General features: G+C 39.1%; 1 protein-coding gene across 5 annotated transcripts in view; it reads left to right on the top strand.

Annotated features, from left to right (window-relative positions):
* Positions 1 to 1,379: 1,379 nt before the first annotated feature.
* TGFBRAP1 (transforming growth factor beta receptor associated protein 1) overlaps positions 1,380 to 15,653 on the top strand; it is a 37,084-nt gene continuing 22,810 nt past the window's right edge. The window contains exons 1-4 of one of the 5 annotated variants that reach the window (XM_058419342.1): positions 1,380 to 1,403; positions 4,137 to 4,838; positions 11,693 to 11,887; positions 12,918 to 13,072. In XM_058419342.1, the coding sequence (XP_058275325.1) occupies positions 4,154 to 4,838; positions 11,693 to 11,887; positions 12,918 to 13,072 (1,035 nt within the window). In that variant the 5' untranslated portion in view covers positions 1,380 to 1,403; positions 4,137 to 4,153. Of the gene's footprint in view, positions 1,404 to 1,452; positions 1,629 to 2,736; positions 2,758 to 3,309; positions 3,330 to 4,136; positions 4,839 to 11,692; positions 11,888 to 12,917; positions 13,073 to 15,653 lie in introns of those variants that run through there. The other 4 variants (XM_040055442.2, XM_040055443.2, XM_040055444.2 and 1 more) reach the window with 4 other exon arrangements.

Raw genomic sequence — 15,653 nt, 5'->3', positions numbered from 1 at the left:
AGAAAAATTCTTCCTTCCAGGAAAGGAAATGAAATCTTGAAAACAAAAGAGAAAATGTTACAAACACTCTGGAAAGAAGATACGATAAAATCAAATGCAATTGAAAAAAAGAAGAAAATTTGGAAATGGAGTGACTACACGCAAATGTAATGGCATGAAATGAGTTACAGTGAAAAGGACCAAAACTTGCTAAAATTAGCCATACTGAAATCCCAAATGCAGGAAACAAACCCAAAGAAATAGAGGAAGAGGATACAGATGAAATGACATGCAAAAGGAAAATCTTCACCTAATCGAAAACTATATATGTGTGTATATATATGTGGATATATATATATATGGATATATATATATATATGGATATATATATATGTTATAGATGAGTAATGAGATGGTTGGTTTCACAATTAAGGGATATATATATAAAAAATATGTATATGTTAGAAGAAGTTTTGCAGTTGTATAGTTATGTTATTTTGATACTTCCTCCCATAGTCTTCTTTCCCTCTCCCGTGCATCTTTGTCAAGGGATGGCCTCGGTAATCGAGGCATTTGGGGAGGGCAGGCTTGTTACTGTGGCAACACTTGTCCTCCAGTCAGCTTGTGAGACAGTGCTCTCCGCCAATAGACGGCAGGGAAGGAGTTGACTGACAGGACTTTGAGGGGGGCCAAGAAAAAGCAGAGCATCCATTTTGTAGATGAGCACGTGGGTGCTGCTCACGGACACTCCCCGCGCTGCTCTTACTCCTTACTCAGTCTTTTGTTGTACTTTGTTAAGGTTTAATGAAACTTTTAAATTTTTAAAAGCGAGAGTCATTTCTCACAAATATAACAGTATAAGTCTCCTATAACATATGAGGCATATACTGTATACAAATAGCATTATTGTAAGTCCCTTATAAATAAAAGATACAAGCCTTACTCTATCACTTAGTCAAATTTGAGAGAAGGCACTTTCTGGGAATCTGAAGGAAGCATCTCGCGCATACATACATACGTACATATATATATGCGCATATATATATATCTCTCAATACTTTGGATTCTCTTATGTATTAAATATAACTATAAATATGACTATAACTATAGATCTAGATATAAACACGAAGTAGATGTCGCAGTCTCTTCTCCCGGCCGCAGAGCTGCCTGGCTCCCCGAGGCGCCCCCGCGGGCCGCTCCCGGCCGGGGCAGGCGGCCTTTCCCGCACGTGACCGGACGCGCTCGCCGCGCGCGGCCGGGCCCCGCTGACGCGCGCTGGGGGCGGGGCCGGCGCCGCAGCGGAAGCGGCGCGTCCCCCCCGCCCGCCGCCGGCGGATCCCAGCGCGCCCCGAGGCGGGCCCCGCCGCCGCCACCGCCCCCCGAGGCCTCGGAGCGGCGCGCCCGGCTCCGCCGAGCGCCGGCAGGTGCTGCGGGAGGGCGGCGGGAGAGGCTCCGCGTCCGGCCGGGCGGAGGCGGGCGCACCGGGGCCGGCCGGTGGCGGGCCCGCCTGCGCGCGGTGTGTGTGAGGGGACGGGCAGCGCATCCCTGTCCTCCCGGGGGGCTCCGCGGCTCGGGAAAATTGTACCCGCCGTTTAATTAGAGCCCGCGCAGGGCGCAGGAGTGCGTGCAGGTGAGGGAGCGGTGCGGAGGTGAGGGAGGCAGGGTGTTGCTCTCCGAGGCAGGGAGAGCGCGATGTAATGCAAGGTTATTGCTTAACTGGAGAGGGGGAGAGCTGCTCCCCACTGCTTGAAGGAAATGAGTGCGTGCGGGATTATTACTGCGCTTTAAAAATCAGTGTCTTCCGGACTGATAATTTTCTTAGCTATTACTTTATTTTTCTTTGGCAGCGTAACATCCCCGCTGTCTTGTTTTCTGGACTTCAGAACACCTAAATGCAGTATCAAAAATACTGTCTAACTATGGGGTGGCCTCTTCCACTTCAAAGGAACAGCATGTTCTGCAGAACCTGTTTCATTACAGTGCTCATTGGCCCCTAAGGTGTCGTAAATGAGAACAAGATAAATGCTAAAAAAGAAGTTGTGTCCAGGTCATGAGTGTTGGCACTGTTTGTTCCTAAAAGCTTTTCCTCACACCTGTGGTTTTTTTGTTTGTTTGTTTGTTTTTCCCCTAGAGCAAATGTTTTCATTTCTTTGTTACCAGACTTACGTAGTACTATGGATTTTTTGTTCTTTCGGTTCAGGAGTCATGTATCTGTTAAGATTTCTTTCATACTTTAAATTTTCATCAACTTTGATTTAGGAAATTCTTGTGGACTTTTTCACACATCTCAGTCAGGAGCAAAATTCTGTGTTTTTCCCAGTGGCACATATTAACATTTTTACTTTGGGCTACAGGAACATTAACTAAGTACTTGGCAATATCAGGTATGAAAGCTGCCTGACCTCTGCAGATGGTAGTTTATCACTTCAGGCTCTTAAGAACTGTTTGGGTTGTTTTGGCAGTCAACCTTTGGACAGCCCTCTCTAACTTAAAATGCTGTGTTTCTTTTGATCATATTGGAGGATAAGGTGGCTGTGTTGCCAGACTTGCATTATCATTTTACCCTTGACTATTTCTCTAGTTCTTCCTGGGTTTATTGGTTTGGTTTTTGTTGGTTTTGGTTTTTTGTTGAAGGTCATAACACTAATTTACACTCTAGGTGAGGATGGAACTTGAAAATGTCATGGAAGGCCAAACTAAAATCCTTTTGACTTCTGAAAAAAACCCCAGAAAACGAACTCTGAAGTATTTGGCACTAACACTTACTACTGTATCTTGGTAAAGTGGTTTGCTTCTAGCCATAATCTTAGTTTTATATAATTTTATTTCATGGCTACCTGCAAGTTGTGTACCTTATCTTTTTTCACTCAGTTATAGAATTTTTTGGCCATGGTTTCTAGTGTTCTCTTGCAAAAACACAGGAAATTGTTAGATGTAATAATTGGAAAATAAATTTGTTTTGACTGTGTTTAGTTTCAATGTTGTTAACAGGAGTATTTTGTTGATGTTGGTTTCTCTGTTGGTCCACAGAGATTTCATTTGATGTTTTGTATCACCACTGTGCATGCAGTAGAAGTAATTGTGTATGTTTGAGATGTTTAGTGTTGTGTCTTCCCCTGCATTGGCTAAATGACCATTACAGACCAGTCATAACAAATTAAAAGGTGATTAAGCAAGGTCAGCAGTTTCTCATCTGCTCTTCTTTGGAGTGTTGAACACAACTATCTGCTGGTTTCTTACAAAAATAACATGAGTCTGGAGTATAATAAAATTGCATGGACTGTTTTTAAAACACTGTTATCTGCTCCATAAATTGTATCAGTCCCTTGACGGTGCTTGATTGGAGGAGGGTAGGTATAGTTTGTAGAATAAATATTAGAAGTGCTGGTTAGCACTTAAAGATAGACTTTAGGAATTACTGTGGTAGTGGAGAACAAAAACATTCTGAATTTCTGTGATACTGCATCTTGAGCTTAATGAATGCTTCATGGGCCATGTGCTCTGCATGTGTTTAAATGTAACAAACAAGCTACAGACCCAAACCAACAAATTTTATTATGAGTTGGATGATACCTTGTATTAGTTATTATTTAACTGGCTTGGAAAGTATGTATTTCTGATTGCTGGAGACAAAGGAATGTAAAATATGTGTTAAAATGGAGTACACCTGTGATACTTTGTGAAAAGACTGTGTATTAATAGTGAAGTGTAAAGCAACATGACGTGTTAACTAGTAGCACTAAATGCCTTGTGGCCTCTCGGGAAATCTAAGACCTGAAGCTTGTCTGTTTTCATGTACAGATGATAGAAAGCTGTGCATGACAGGTTTATAAGTAACTACTGGCAATAACCTCTTTTAGTGCCAGTGTCTGAGAGAGCCAATAACATGCTGGTTACTTGTGGAGAAAGCGTCACTTCAGAAGAGCTTGGTACTGTTGTGAATCTGTGTTCAGAATAGATTAGAAGTGGAAGCATACAGTTTGGTTAATTTCTGTGGTTATTAATGTGCTTGCTGTGGCTTGTATAGTCAGGTTGGAAATAGACTATTAAAAAAATGTAGTAGTTAAGTTTTTGTATCCGTGAATATTAAATCGCTGTCTCTGATATTTGATTCTCTGTGCAGAGGTAAATAGTAGTGTTTTGTTCTCTTTAATTAGATCACCCAGAAGACACAATGAGCGTTAAAGCCTTCAAGCTCGTTTCTGCTGTTGAACGGGAGATGTTAATGGGAGACAAAAATTACATCAATATTGAGTGCATTGAGTGTTGTGGGAAGAACCTCTATATTGGAACCAATGACTGCTTTATCTATCACTTTCTGTTGGATGAAAAGATATCAACAGCTGGGAAAATAAGTTTTGCTGCCACCAAGCAACTACACAAATACCTGGGTTTGAAGAAGCCTGTGAGCGAGTTGAAAGCAGCTTCTGCCCTCACCAGACTGCTTGTGCTTTGTGACAACACGATAACACTAGTGAATATGATCAACTTGGAACCTGTCCCCACTGGTGCTAGGATCAAAGGAGCTGTGACATTCACTCTGAATGAAAACCCTGTGAGTGGGGATCCTTTCTGCGTTGAAGTTTGCATTATCTCCGTCAAGCGTCGGACCATTCAAATGTTCATGGTGTTTGAAGACAGAGTTCAGATAGTGAAGGAAGTGTTTACTCCAGAACAACCCTGTGCTGTGGCTGTAGATGGTTACTACTTATGCCTTGCCCTTACTACACAGTATATCATTTTGAATTATAATACTGGCGTCTCCCAGGACCTATTTCCTTATTGCAGTGATGAGAAACGGCCAATTGTGAAAAGAATAGGCAGACAAGAGTTTCTGTTGGCTGGCCCTGGAGGCCTAGGTGAGACTAAGGATTTTAATTTTTTGCAATTTTTTAAACTTCTCCTTATTTCTCTGAATTTCTGAAGCAAAGCTTTACTAATTAAGTGTTATGCCTGATAATGATGCTTTCCTTCACAGGTCTATATTGGAATGCTGAGATATAAAAGGGGAGGGTGAACTTTTGATACTTAGTACTATTATAACTCTATAATACTATTATAACTATAAAAAACCCACACTTTTTTAATGCACAAGATTTTATGATTATTTTTATTCTAATAATGTGTTTTATTTTAGTCAAAGCTTCATATCATTGTATCTTGCAGCCCTTAGCAAAAAAACTCTTGGGTACCAAGGGAAGTTTCAGAGATTGACAGACAGTCTGTAGTGAGTAGGGAGACTGGGTTTGTGGAGCCCCACATTGCTACAAAATTGTTCAATTAGTGTATATGAATTAATTTTTTTCTCAGCTGCTCTTCAGAGGAGCTCATATGAAGTCCATTTTATAGATTTTAACAGATTCACAAGAAGATGTGCTGTACTACAGTTGGAAATTTTAGTGGAAGTAAGTTGCATCCTAACTTCTATAATAGTAAATGCTGTCCTAACTGTAGGATTATCAGATACTACTCAGTTTTTATGCTCCCATTTGCTTAATATTTTTACTAGCATTTTTCAGCTCTGTGTTACACAAAATGATAGTTTAAGTATTGCAAAACCAAAGTTAGATCATGTGAAATCATGCTCTTGTCTAAGAGATGACTGTAAGGACTACTGTAATCTGTCTAAATCGACAATATGCTGTGAGGTTGGTAATCTTGAGCTTTTTTTGGAAAAGCTGCAATATCCCAGAGCTGACAGACCACAGGCAGAATGCTTTCATGCTGTTTGCCATATGACTCTTTTCAGGAGACACGGTTTATGTGTTTTCCCTGAAACATTAGGAATAGTATGGCACAAAGTTCACAGCTATTTAGGTTCTTAAATTGGGTTTTGGCTTTTTTAATATAAATTCCAAAGAAAATCAAGTGTGCAAAATAAATTCCAAAGAAAATCAATTGCTTATGTTCAAGTTTTGCTTCATGACCAGAATGCAAGATGTACATCAACTCACCAGATTTTCTCTAAAGAAATATACTCTCAGTAAGATTTGAATTCATCTGAGTTAAAGATGTTCCAAGATGAACTTGGAGGTTTTTCTCAGATACAGGACTTTTCTAAGTCCTTTTGGCTGCCCAGTTCCTATTAAAGCTCTTAGTTGTTTTAAATATGGACATGTATTTTTTGCCATTAACTGTTTTAGTAGTGCTAAGGAAGTTAAAACTTGTGAATTAGCTGATTTTCTGAGAATAATGCATTCTTACTTTAATATTTAAAATTTTTTAGGCACGTTAAACCAGATTCCGTTCAAGTAATTTCTCTTTTCCTTTTTATTTTTTCTTTAAGAATATCATTCCGAAAGCATAGTTGTATTTAGTTAGGAATCAGGATTTTATTTAGTCTGACTTTTGGTTTTATCGGGTATACTGTAAGAGAGATACATTAAAAAAAGGTTACTTGTAAAGTCCAACATCTTTGTGTAAGTAGAATGTCCTGGGGTTGGAGTGCCAGGTATGAGAGCTCTTAAGTAAGTGCACTTTGCTGCTGTAAACATGCTATAAACCACTCTTTTCCTTATGATACAGGCAAGGTCTTTCTTGTTCTGCCTCAGAGACCTTTTGGAGTACTTGCTGTCAACTATATCGCTTTTCCTTGCTTAATTCATCTTTTTTTAGCTCCTGTTCTCTATTCTCTCCCCACTAATGTTTTGACTAAGTATAATCCATCTTGCTGTTCCTCCTTGGTAGAATTCCTAGTGTCTTTAACATTTGTTTCTTTGAAGTTATGAAGATGGCTGAGCACCTTTATAGTAGATAAGTGTTGTGTATCTTGGTATCTCAGGTGGGCCTCTGCTGTGGCTGCATGGACTTGAAAAGGCTTGATGTAAATCTTCAGCTCTAATTTTGATTTGCTTTCGTATGTCTCATTGATCAGAGAGCACGCTGGTTTGGCACTTAGCATCTATGCTAAGTTCAGCCTCTTTTACAGAGGTGGAGATATTCTGCGTTGATGTATTTGGCTTTAGAGTATTTGAAGTCACATTTATTTATATTAATTTTCTTTTGAGTTTAGGCTGGAATTTAGATTGGCAAAAAGCAAGTGCTCAAAATGAGAAAGTAAAACATTTCTGACTTTATTGTGTATGTAACCTTTTTCTTTATGTGGACGCTGGATTTTTAAACTGATTGTTAGAATAGTTGATAGCAGATCCTCAGCCATTTTGTACTTTGTTGTCTTTACTTGCAGTTAGTATTTAGATCCTTCTTTCAAAAGGAGGAACTTCATTTTTTCTGCTTCTTCATTCTGTTCAGTAATTAGTTAATTTACAGTTGAAAATCAATTCTTTCTGATATGTATGAAACTGCTTATCAAAATTCACTTTTTGAGTTTGTGAAGCTCTGGTTGCCTGTTTTTAATCAGGTTTCCTGCTTTACAGAGGCTTTAAGTGTTTAAAATTACAGCAGACACTTCTTGATATTAGCACAGGATATGCTTCCCAGCACCCGCTGCCCCAAAAGGTCTGAGGTGTTGACTCAGGCTGAGCTCCCAATGGAGGGTGCAGCTCCTCACGCCTTGAGCTGAATAAAGTGCCTCCTGCCTCTTGCTGAGACTGGACCAAGTGAAAATATCCTAGCCCATGGGAGATGAGGTTTTCTGTTGCCAAGTGAACGAGATGCAGTAGGAAGTCAGCAGAGTACATGGCACCAGAGATGGCAAAAAGGAAATTGAATTTTCTCCAGGACTCAGGCATGGGCCTTCAACCTCCAGCTGTCCAGAGGGGAAGGACAGGCTGAGTGTCTGCTGTACTGTGATGGCCGACTCTGGAAACTTGTGACTTCTCATAATTGGAAGACTTCTCCTTTCCTGCTTGCTGATCTATATCTATACAATATACTCAGTGCTTCCAGTAGCAGATGAAAAGCAGGAAGTGCTGTCCAACAAATCGTCCAAGCCTGTACAGTGCAGTAGGACCAGGAGGAATTAGCAAATAATAGTAGTGGGAGACTCCATCATATTTGAGGTGGGGGTTTTCTCATCAATCCTGCTGGTAAGGAAGAGCATCTTGAGGAGGAGTGCCTGGGTTATGCAGATCACCAACTGATTGTACAGCTTATGGTGATGGGTTTTGTCTTTTAGGACTATGGATCCCTATTTAAGGAAGAGATGGGATCCACCAGGTCAAGTGAGGCAAAAGCGTTTTTGCCAACTTGACTGAGCAACGTGATGAGTTGGATTTAGATTAGGCTCTGTTGACAAACAAATCAGTGCAAGATGGTGTGATAAGAGACTACATAAGCAGCAAACAGAGCTGAAGAAATTCTGTTTCTGGCGTATGCAGAGAAAAAAGTCTTTGCAAAACATCATGGTAGTGGAAGCTCTCTCACTCTTTATGAGGAAATCAGCACAGCTGTGTTTTAACAGCTGAGATGTGGGTTACCCTTTACATGGGAGCAGTAGGAAAATGTGGTGGGGTGCCTTGGAACAAACAAGGAAGCAGATGAGAGTTTTTGGATTTGGTTTAGAGAGCAAACTAACATGGGTGAACAAACTCATTGTGGTGAGTGCCTGGAAAAGACCACTTCATCAGGAAGAAGTTGTAGGTAGCACCTTTAGGGAACAGAAAGAAATCTACACATTTGCAGGTCCTGTTTTTTAGGGTACACTTGAATCACTCCAGTACTTGCTTAAGGGGCAGCACAGCAGGAGACAAGCAGGGCAGGAGTTTTCTGGGGTGCATTGACGGTGACTGAGGAGCTGATGAAGGGCTGTGTTCCGTTGAACATCAGTGTGTTATCAACATCGTTCTCATAGTGAATCCAAAACACCAGCTGCTAAGAAGAAAATTAACTCTATCCAAAACCAGGACAGAGGCCAATGTCCATCTGGTATTGACTCTGCTGAGCACCATGGAGGGCAGCAAAAAGAGCTTTTACAAGCATATCAGCAGCACAGGAAGGCTAATGGGAGCCCACTGTTAAATGGGGTGGAGGACCTGATGCCAGAAGGCATGGAAAAGGCTGAGGTGCTTATTGCCTTCTTTCTGTATGTCTTTCTGTATGTCTACTGGGATGACCTTTAAGGAATCATCAGCCCTTAAGACTAGTGGGAAAATCTGCCCTCAGCAGAGAAGGATCAGGTTATGGAACATTTAAATAAACTGGACAGACAAATCCATGAGACCTGCTGGGATGTTCTCATGAATGCTTGAGGTTGATGGCCAATATCATTGTGAGGCCAATTTGTTATCTTTGAAAGGTCGTGATAATCGAGGGTGTTCCTCAGGACTGGAAGAAAACAAATGTTTTCACTCCTGCTTTAGGTGAATCAAGAGAAAGGAACCGGGTAAGTACAGCTGGCTGTGCCCTGATCCTCAGGAAGGTGATCTGAGAGAATGCTGGAAGCTGTTTCCAAATATATAAAGGGCAAGAATGTGATTTGAAGTAATCCATGTGGATTTTAGAAGGGGGAATTGCCTGACCATACTGTCTTCTGTGATTAGCCGCCAGCTTGGCGAATGAGGGGAGAGCTGTGATCCTGTGAAGTTCAGCAAGGCTTTGACACTCTGCCATGATATCCTTTGTAGACAAACTGATGAAGAATGAGCTGGAGAAACAGTTGAGGTGGATTGAAAGCTTGACTGGAAGATTCATAGTCAGCAGTGCAGAGTGCCACTGGAGGCCAGTAGTCTCGTACCCCAGGGGCTGATGCAAGGTCAATACTAACATCATTTTAATAACGTGGCTGGTAGGGAAGGGCACACTTTCAACAAGTTTGCAGATGATACAAAATATTTCTGTATCTCTTGTGATGAAAACAGTGTAGCTTTGTGTCGAGCAACTCTTGTAATCCTTGTAGCCCATGCAATTTTTAGTATGGAATTGATTCTCGGCCTTATCTCAGGTTTCATAAGATGCATTCCTGTACTATAAAAACGCTGTGGTTTCTGGTTGTAGTTATATTTATTGTTATTCTTAGGTGAGAGCTGCATGAAGACAGAAAATTCATCATTCTACCACAGAAGCTCTAGCTATTGAAGGTAGAGGGTTGTAGAGAGACATTGACTTGAATGCATAGAGTCACTTCCATAAAGGAAGACTTTCAGTTCCACAAAGGATTTTTTTAATCACCAAAAAAAGAGCTTTTTCATTAAAAAAAGTATGGGGTTTGTAATTATTTGTGTTAGAACATCACAGAAATAGAAAAGCATAAAAATTAGTCTTTCAAATATAATAAGCCCTAAGTTTATGACTGGTTAGTTTGTATTTAATACAGGTTTTCTCCCACATTTTGAAGTGGGATTACATCATGGGCTAACTACTAAAAGCCTTTAAAACTGGACAGAGTGTATGACAGAAAATTTTACTTCTGAGTTATAAGAATATCAAGATCTATAGAGTAAATTAGGAATTATATATTATGACCCAGAAAGTATTTTCTTTAAGGTGCTCTGGTTGAAAGGCTGATCATTGTAATGAAAAAGAACCCTTAGGGGGGAAGGGCTGATAATTTGAAAGCTGCTGTAAGAGATCCAAAAGCTTGGTCTCTGTACTGTACTCTACAACCTTCTGTTTTGTTTTGTCTGTTTTCCTTTTTTTTTTTTTTTTTTCATTCCAAGAAGGTCCTTGTACTCTGTACTCAGCTTGCCTTGCCTCATTATCCTCCGTTTGGAAGAGATTTTGTAAATTGAATAACATAATCTTTTAATCTCTTCTGTTCTTTAGAGCTCAGACTTACTCTGCCAGCTGTCAAGTGGCTCACTGCTGCCAAAGATCAATTTTCATGGGCATGTCTTTTTAATGGCATGAGAATACTTGGCTTAAGGGGTATGAATTCATATTTAGAACAGAAGTTTACACTGCTAAATCTTTATGGAACTAGGCCTGAAAATTGTGACTGAAATTTCTCTTCAAGTAATGTCTCAGAACTGGGAAATACCAAGTAGCATGAATAGAACCAGTGGCATGTGGTCCTAAAGCAATTCAAAAGTCTATTAAGCTAGGAGAAGAACGGAGGACAGAATAGACATGAGGAAAGGTAATGACAAAAAAACCACCCTGTAAATTAACTGGAGCTTTAATCTGGTTATTCTGGAGACAACATGGGAGTTATCACTGGGATAATGTTCCTGGGATAATGGAAAGTCTCTGTGCTGCTGTGTACACAGCCTCTGCATTTTTTCAAATGATTGAAGATACAGATGCTTCACAGGAAGTGACTCAGCCCAAGGAGCTGGGCCCTTGTTCTCTGAAAACGTTGGCTGTAGCAAAAGTGAAAAAAGTGTAAGTGAACAGTTGTGTCCACTAAAATGCTCTTTAGACATCAGACGCTACAAGAACAAATGCATCCACGTTGCCTAAGTCAAGTGGTGCAGGTCTGCAGCTCCTGCTAAGGAAAGATTGTTTGAAAGTTGGATCTCAGTAAGTGTTACTTTTCTGAAATGAATTCAAGCTACATGGTGTAATTCCTTTAAGACAGGCTCTTGAACTTTCTAAACTTGAATAATTCTTTCTAGTTTGGTTCAGTATTCATCTCTTCTTAGATTTTGGCATTGTCTGTTCCTCTGCTGAAGGAGAATGAAAAGAAAAAAATTGAACCAAATTAACCAACATATCTGTCAGGTCAGGGAAGGTGTGATGTGTTGTCATCATGCTGCCTGATACTGCACCTGCTCTGAAACTTTCCATTGCTGTACCTGGTACCCATGCTTTGTATTGGGGAAGCAGCAGTGTTTAACTAGCACGAACCTCAGGCTTTGTTTTTCCCTTTCTGTAGGCATGTTTGCTACTGTAGATGGGATTTCACAGCGCGCCCCAGTGCACTGGTCAGAGAATGTAATTGGGGCAGCTTTGTGCTTTCCTTACGTGGTTGCTCTCGATGATGAGTTCATTACGGTGCACAGCATGCTGGACCAGCAGCAAAAGCAAACGCTGCCTTTTAAAGAAGGTCACATTCTACAGGACTTTGAAGGTATTGAAAAGAACACTTTGTTGCATCAGTAATTCTGGAACAACCGCGGCAGTCACTTGGGTTTGTTTTTTAAACAAAGTATCTAACAACTTATGTTGACTTTTGAAACTTCATTGCAATGCTTTCCTAGTTAGATTCCTTGCAGGCTTCAGTAATTCAAAATTCCACACTTCTAATGAAATATATGCTCATCAAATGCACTGTAATTGTCAAGTTATTTGTTGGGTAGGAGTCTATGGAGTTAGAGCTTTTTCTTGTAACTTGATTATTTTTTTCAAAGGGACAATGTTAATTTAATGGTACAACTCAGTAATTGTGACCTACAGATATTTGTCCACAGACTATCCTGACAACATTCTTACGTATTAGAAAGGAATACAAAAGAAAAAGAGTTTTTAAAATATCTGTAAGAAGTTTAAAATGAAATCTTTCACACAGAATTGTTAAATAAAAAAAAAGGCGCAAAAGTATCTATTGATCTGTTCTTCAGTTGAAAACTCTTAAGAGTGGAATATACTAGGCTACTTTTTTTTTTTTTTTTTTTTTTTTTTTTTTTTTTTTTTTTTTTTTTTTTTTTTTTTTTTTTTTTTTTTTTTCCCCAGAAAAGCTACAAGCTCTGGCACTGTGAACTGTATATTACTTGCTAGATTTGATATATGGCTTAAAATTTCAAATATAAGCCTGGGGAAATAACCTGTTCATTAAAATTTCCTACTCTCTGGAATCTGGACAATAATTTCAGTGGCCTTACCAGCTTAGTTCATTGTGAGTGATTCTAGCCAACTTCTCTTACTCTGAGTGGAACAAAATCTGCTGTAACTAAATAAATTTACCATTATCTCTGTATTTCTGAGGTGGAATTCTTAGGTAGACTGTACTATCAAGTAAATGTGGTAGCAGCAAAGGTCACTTTTTGGACTTTAACACTGTTTTGGTTCTTGTATCTTAAATTGTGTATTTTAAAGTTATCTCTGAAACTGCTTTTTTCTGTAGAGGCTGTAAATTAAATATATCTGTTTGTTCTGTCCAGGAAAAGTGATTGTTGCTACAAACAAGGGTGTGTATATCTTGGTGCCACTACCATTGGAAAAACAGATTCAGGATCTTCTAGCTGGCCACAGAGTGGAAGAAGCCCTTGTTCTAGCAAAAGGAGCTCGAAGGAATATTCCAAAAGAGAAATTTCAGGTCTGTCCTTCCTTTAATTTTCATGAAAATGTGAATTTCTCAGTGGGGTCATGTGTTCCATTGGTCAAGTGATTGGAGAAGGTGGGGGAGGAATTTACATTGTAGAGAAGTTGTAATACCTTTTATGATTTCAGCCTGAGGAAACAGGTATTCTGCTAAATTGCTTTGCACTTGCAGAAGCTGTGACATCGGCAGGGTTGAATGCTGTTGTTCTTCTAAGGTTTTGTTGAATTTTTTCAAGTGTGCAGCTTGAGAGAATTGAAAGCAAAGCAAAACCAGAAACCTAGTGGCAGAAAATCCAATGGATGCTTCTTTGGTACTAGATTGTTATTATTTGCTATTGCTGTTTAAAAATGTATACTTTATTTCAAATTAGAGTTTTGAAATTTTACTTTTTTATCAAAGATTCTCACTCTATCCTAAACTCCACAGTAGCACTTAACTTCAAAGTTAAGTGATGGGAAATCTTAAGCAAATGCATCTTATTTCCAAGCTCTTACAAGTAGTGCTCATACTGCTGTGTAACTCAGATTTAAAGGTTTTTGTGTGGTGAAGTACAAACTCTTTGATTACAGTGTTGATTAAAATTTGTACTCATTCCCTTCTACCTCTGATTTATATTGCCATACATATGGTACATATTGCTTCTATTTAGAGACTTGTAAAATCAGCATGACATCTCTACTCGTGGAACAAATATTTGACTTTGTTTCTTTCCTATTGTGAAAGTAAAATTTGATCTGTAACCTGCAGAAAATCTGGTTTTTTCCTTTTTTTATATACTTTGGAGCATTTTGTTGCCATTAAAACAGCTGTGTTACTTTTGGTTTGTTTAGAATTGTGTAAAGTTTGGAACATGACTCTGGAAGTTACAGGATTGCAATGGTTCAAAATGATTCTGATTGTCAGGATTTTTTTTTTTTTTTTAATTTCAAGAAGCTTCTAATTCCTTTTCATTTTAGTATCGGTCAAGGCCCTTGAAAGGCAATCATTAAATGAAACTTGTATCAACTTTCATTTTGATCCTTGATTCCTCTCTTAAATAAGCAGCTGGGAGACTCCTGGAACTAAAAAGCTTGTTGAGAAAAGCATTCCCATCCTTTTGTGAAGGACCAACTATCTGAAATTAGCTTGAAGCTGAAAAGTATTTAGGCAAATAGAGTTCAGTTTCCAGCATGTTTTGTTTTGCATCTTCACTTCCTACTTTTCCCTTCCAATCTGTTTAAAGAAGCAAACAAAAATGTCACTATGAGGGCAGGATGCATGATCTAATCAATGTCTTCTATGTGTGATGACCTATGATTTTCCAATTATTTCTTTGCAGTTTATGTATGTTTAGCGTGGTAGATGACTTTCTGTGTTTTGCCACAGGATGAACTACAGTTCATTATCTAAAATACATTATGTAGAACCTCATTCTTCCTCAGTTTTCATGTGTTTAGAATGTTTCAGCCTTTAAAATATGTTACCTCCTTTTAACGAATATCTTAAGTGTGTAGGGTTGGTCTTCCTGAAATTAGTTTCCTGGAATATTGCAAATTCTTTCTAACTTAGTGTTCTTTTAAGGGTGTTGAGTTACTTTAACTCAATGCTACAGCTGAAAATCAGAAAACATAGTACATGCAAGCAAAATAGCCTGTTCTATTTTTGGGGTGTATTTGCAAACTGATATTAACCAGTTATCAAATTCTTGAATTGATGGAGTTTCCCACTGACTCCTATTTAAAATGACTCAGCTTGGCTTTGTTGTTGAGACATTTCTCCAGTTTTTCAGAGCTTGTCTGTAGCTGGAAATGTAGCATGTTGAGTTTGCTTTCTAAGGTGACTCATACCTGGATACCTGGTGTTGTTATTACAGGTTTGTTACATGCACACTGGACTTCCTTTACTGTAGTCTTGTGTAATATGTCTGTGATCCTCAACCAAATTGCATGCTTTACAATGTTTTTGCAATATTTCTTTGGCATACTTTAATTGATGACACAGTCACTCATTTTTAACTCCTTTCTGAGAGCTATCCTCAGGTAATAGGTATCTATTAGAATCTTGGTATTTTCTAATACGTATCTTCTGGTATCTGTTTTGCAAGCATTACTACTGAATCCTGAGCAGCTGACACTTCAAAGGCCTTATTTTACCATTTTATACAAGCTGTAGGATGGAGTGCATAGGGTTGGCATTAAGGCCCTGTGTCCAGCCACTGTAATCTATCCATACATAACAGTGATTATTATTGTCTGGTTCATGAGTTATAGTGTTCCCTTTGTCACATAGTTTAGTTCTGCAGTTTGCAATGGCTGAATCCAACTTATGTGTCACTTGAACACAGGGCACTGCAAGGCAGATCTTGAGGACATGTTTTGGGGTTCCTTTTCCCTTATAATTCAATACTTTTTCATTGCACACGTACATGGGTGCATGCTCTCCTTCTGTATAACAGCATAAATATGTATGTATATGTATGCTGGTAATGCAGAATGATGGTGGAATAACAACAATGAAGAAATGTACTCTCAGATTTATTTGTACAGTCCCTGTTTACTTATTGGAAAGTAACAGGTCATGCCTTAGAAGCTCTAGC

This window comes from Hirundo rustica, chromosome 2, assembly GCF_015227805.2.
Source record: "Hirundo rustica isolate bHirRus1 chromosome 2, bHirRus1.pri.v3, whole genome shotgun sequence".
NCBI lineage: Eukaryota > Metazoa > Chordata > Aves > Passeriformes > Hirundinidae > Hirundo > Hirundo rustica.
The sequence above is the reverse complement of the archived record's forward strand: the minus strand, read 5'-3'. Positions and strand labels throughout refer to the sequence as shown.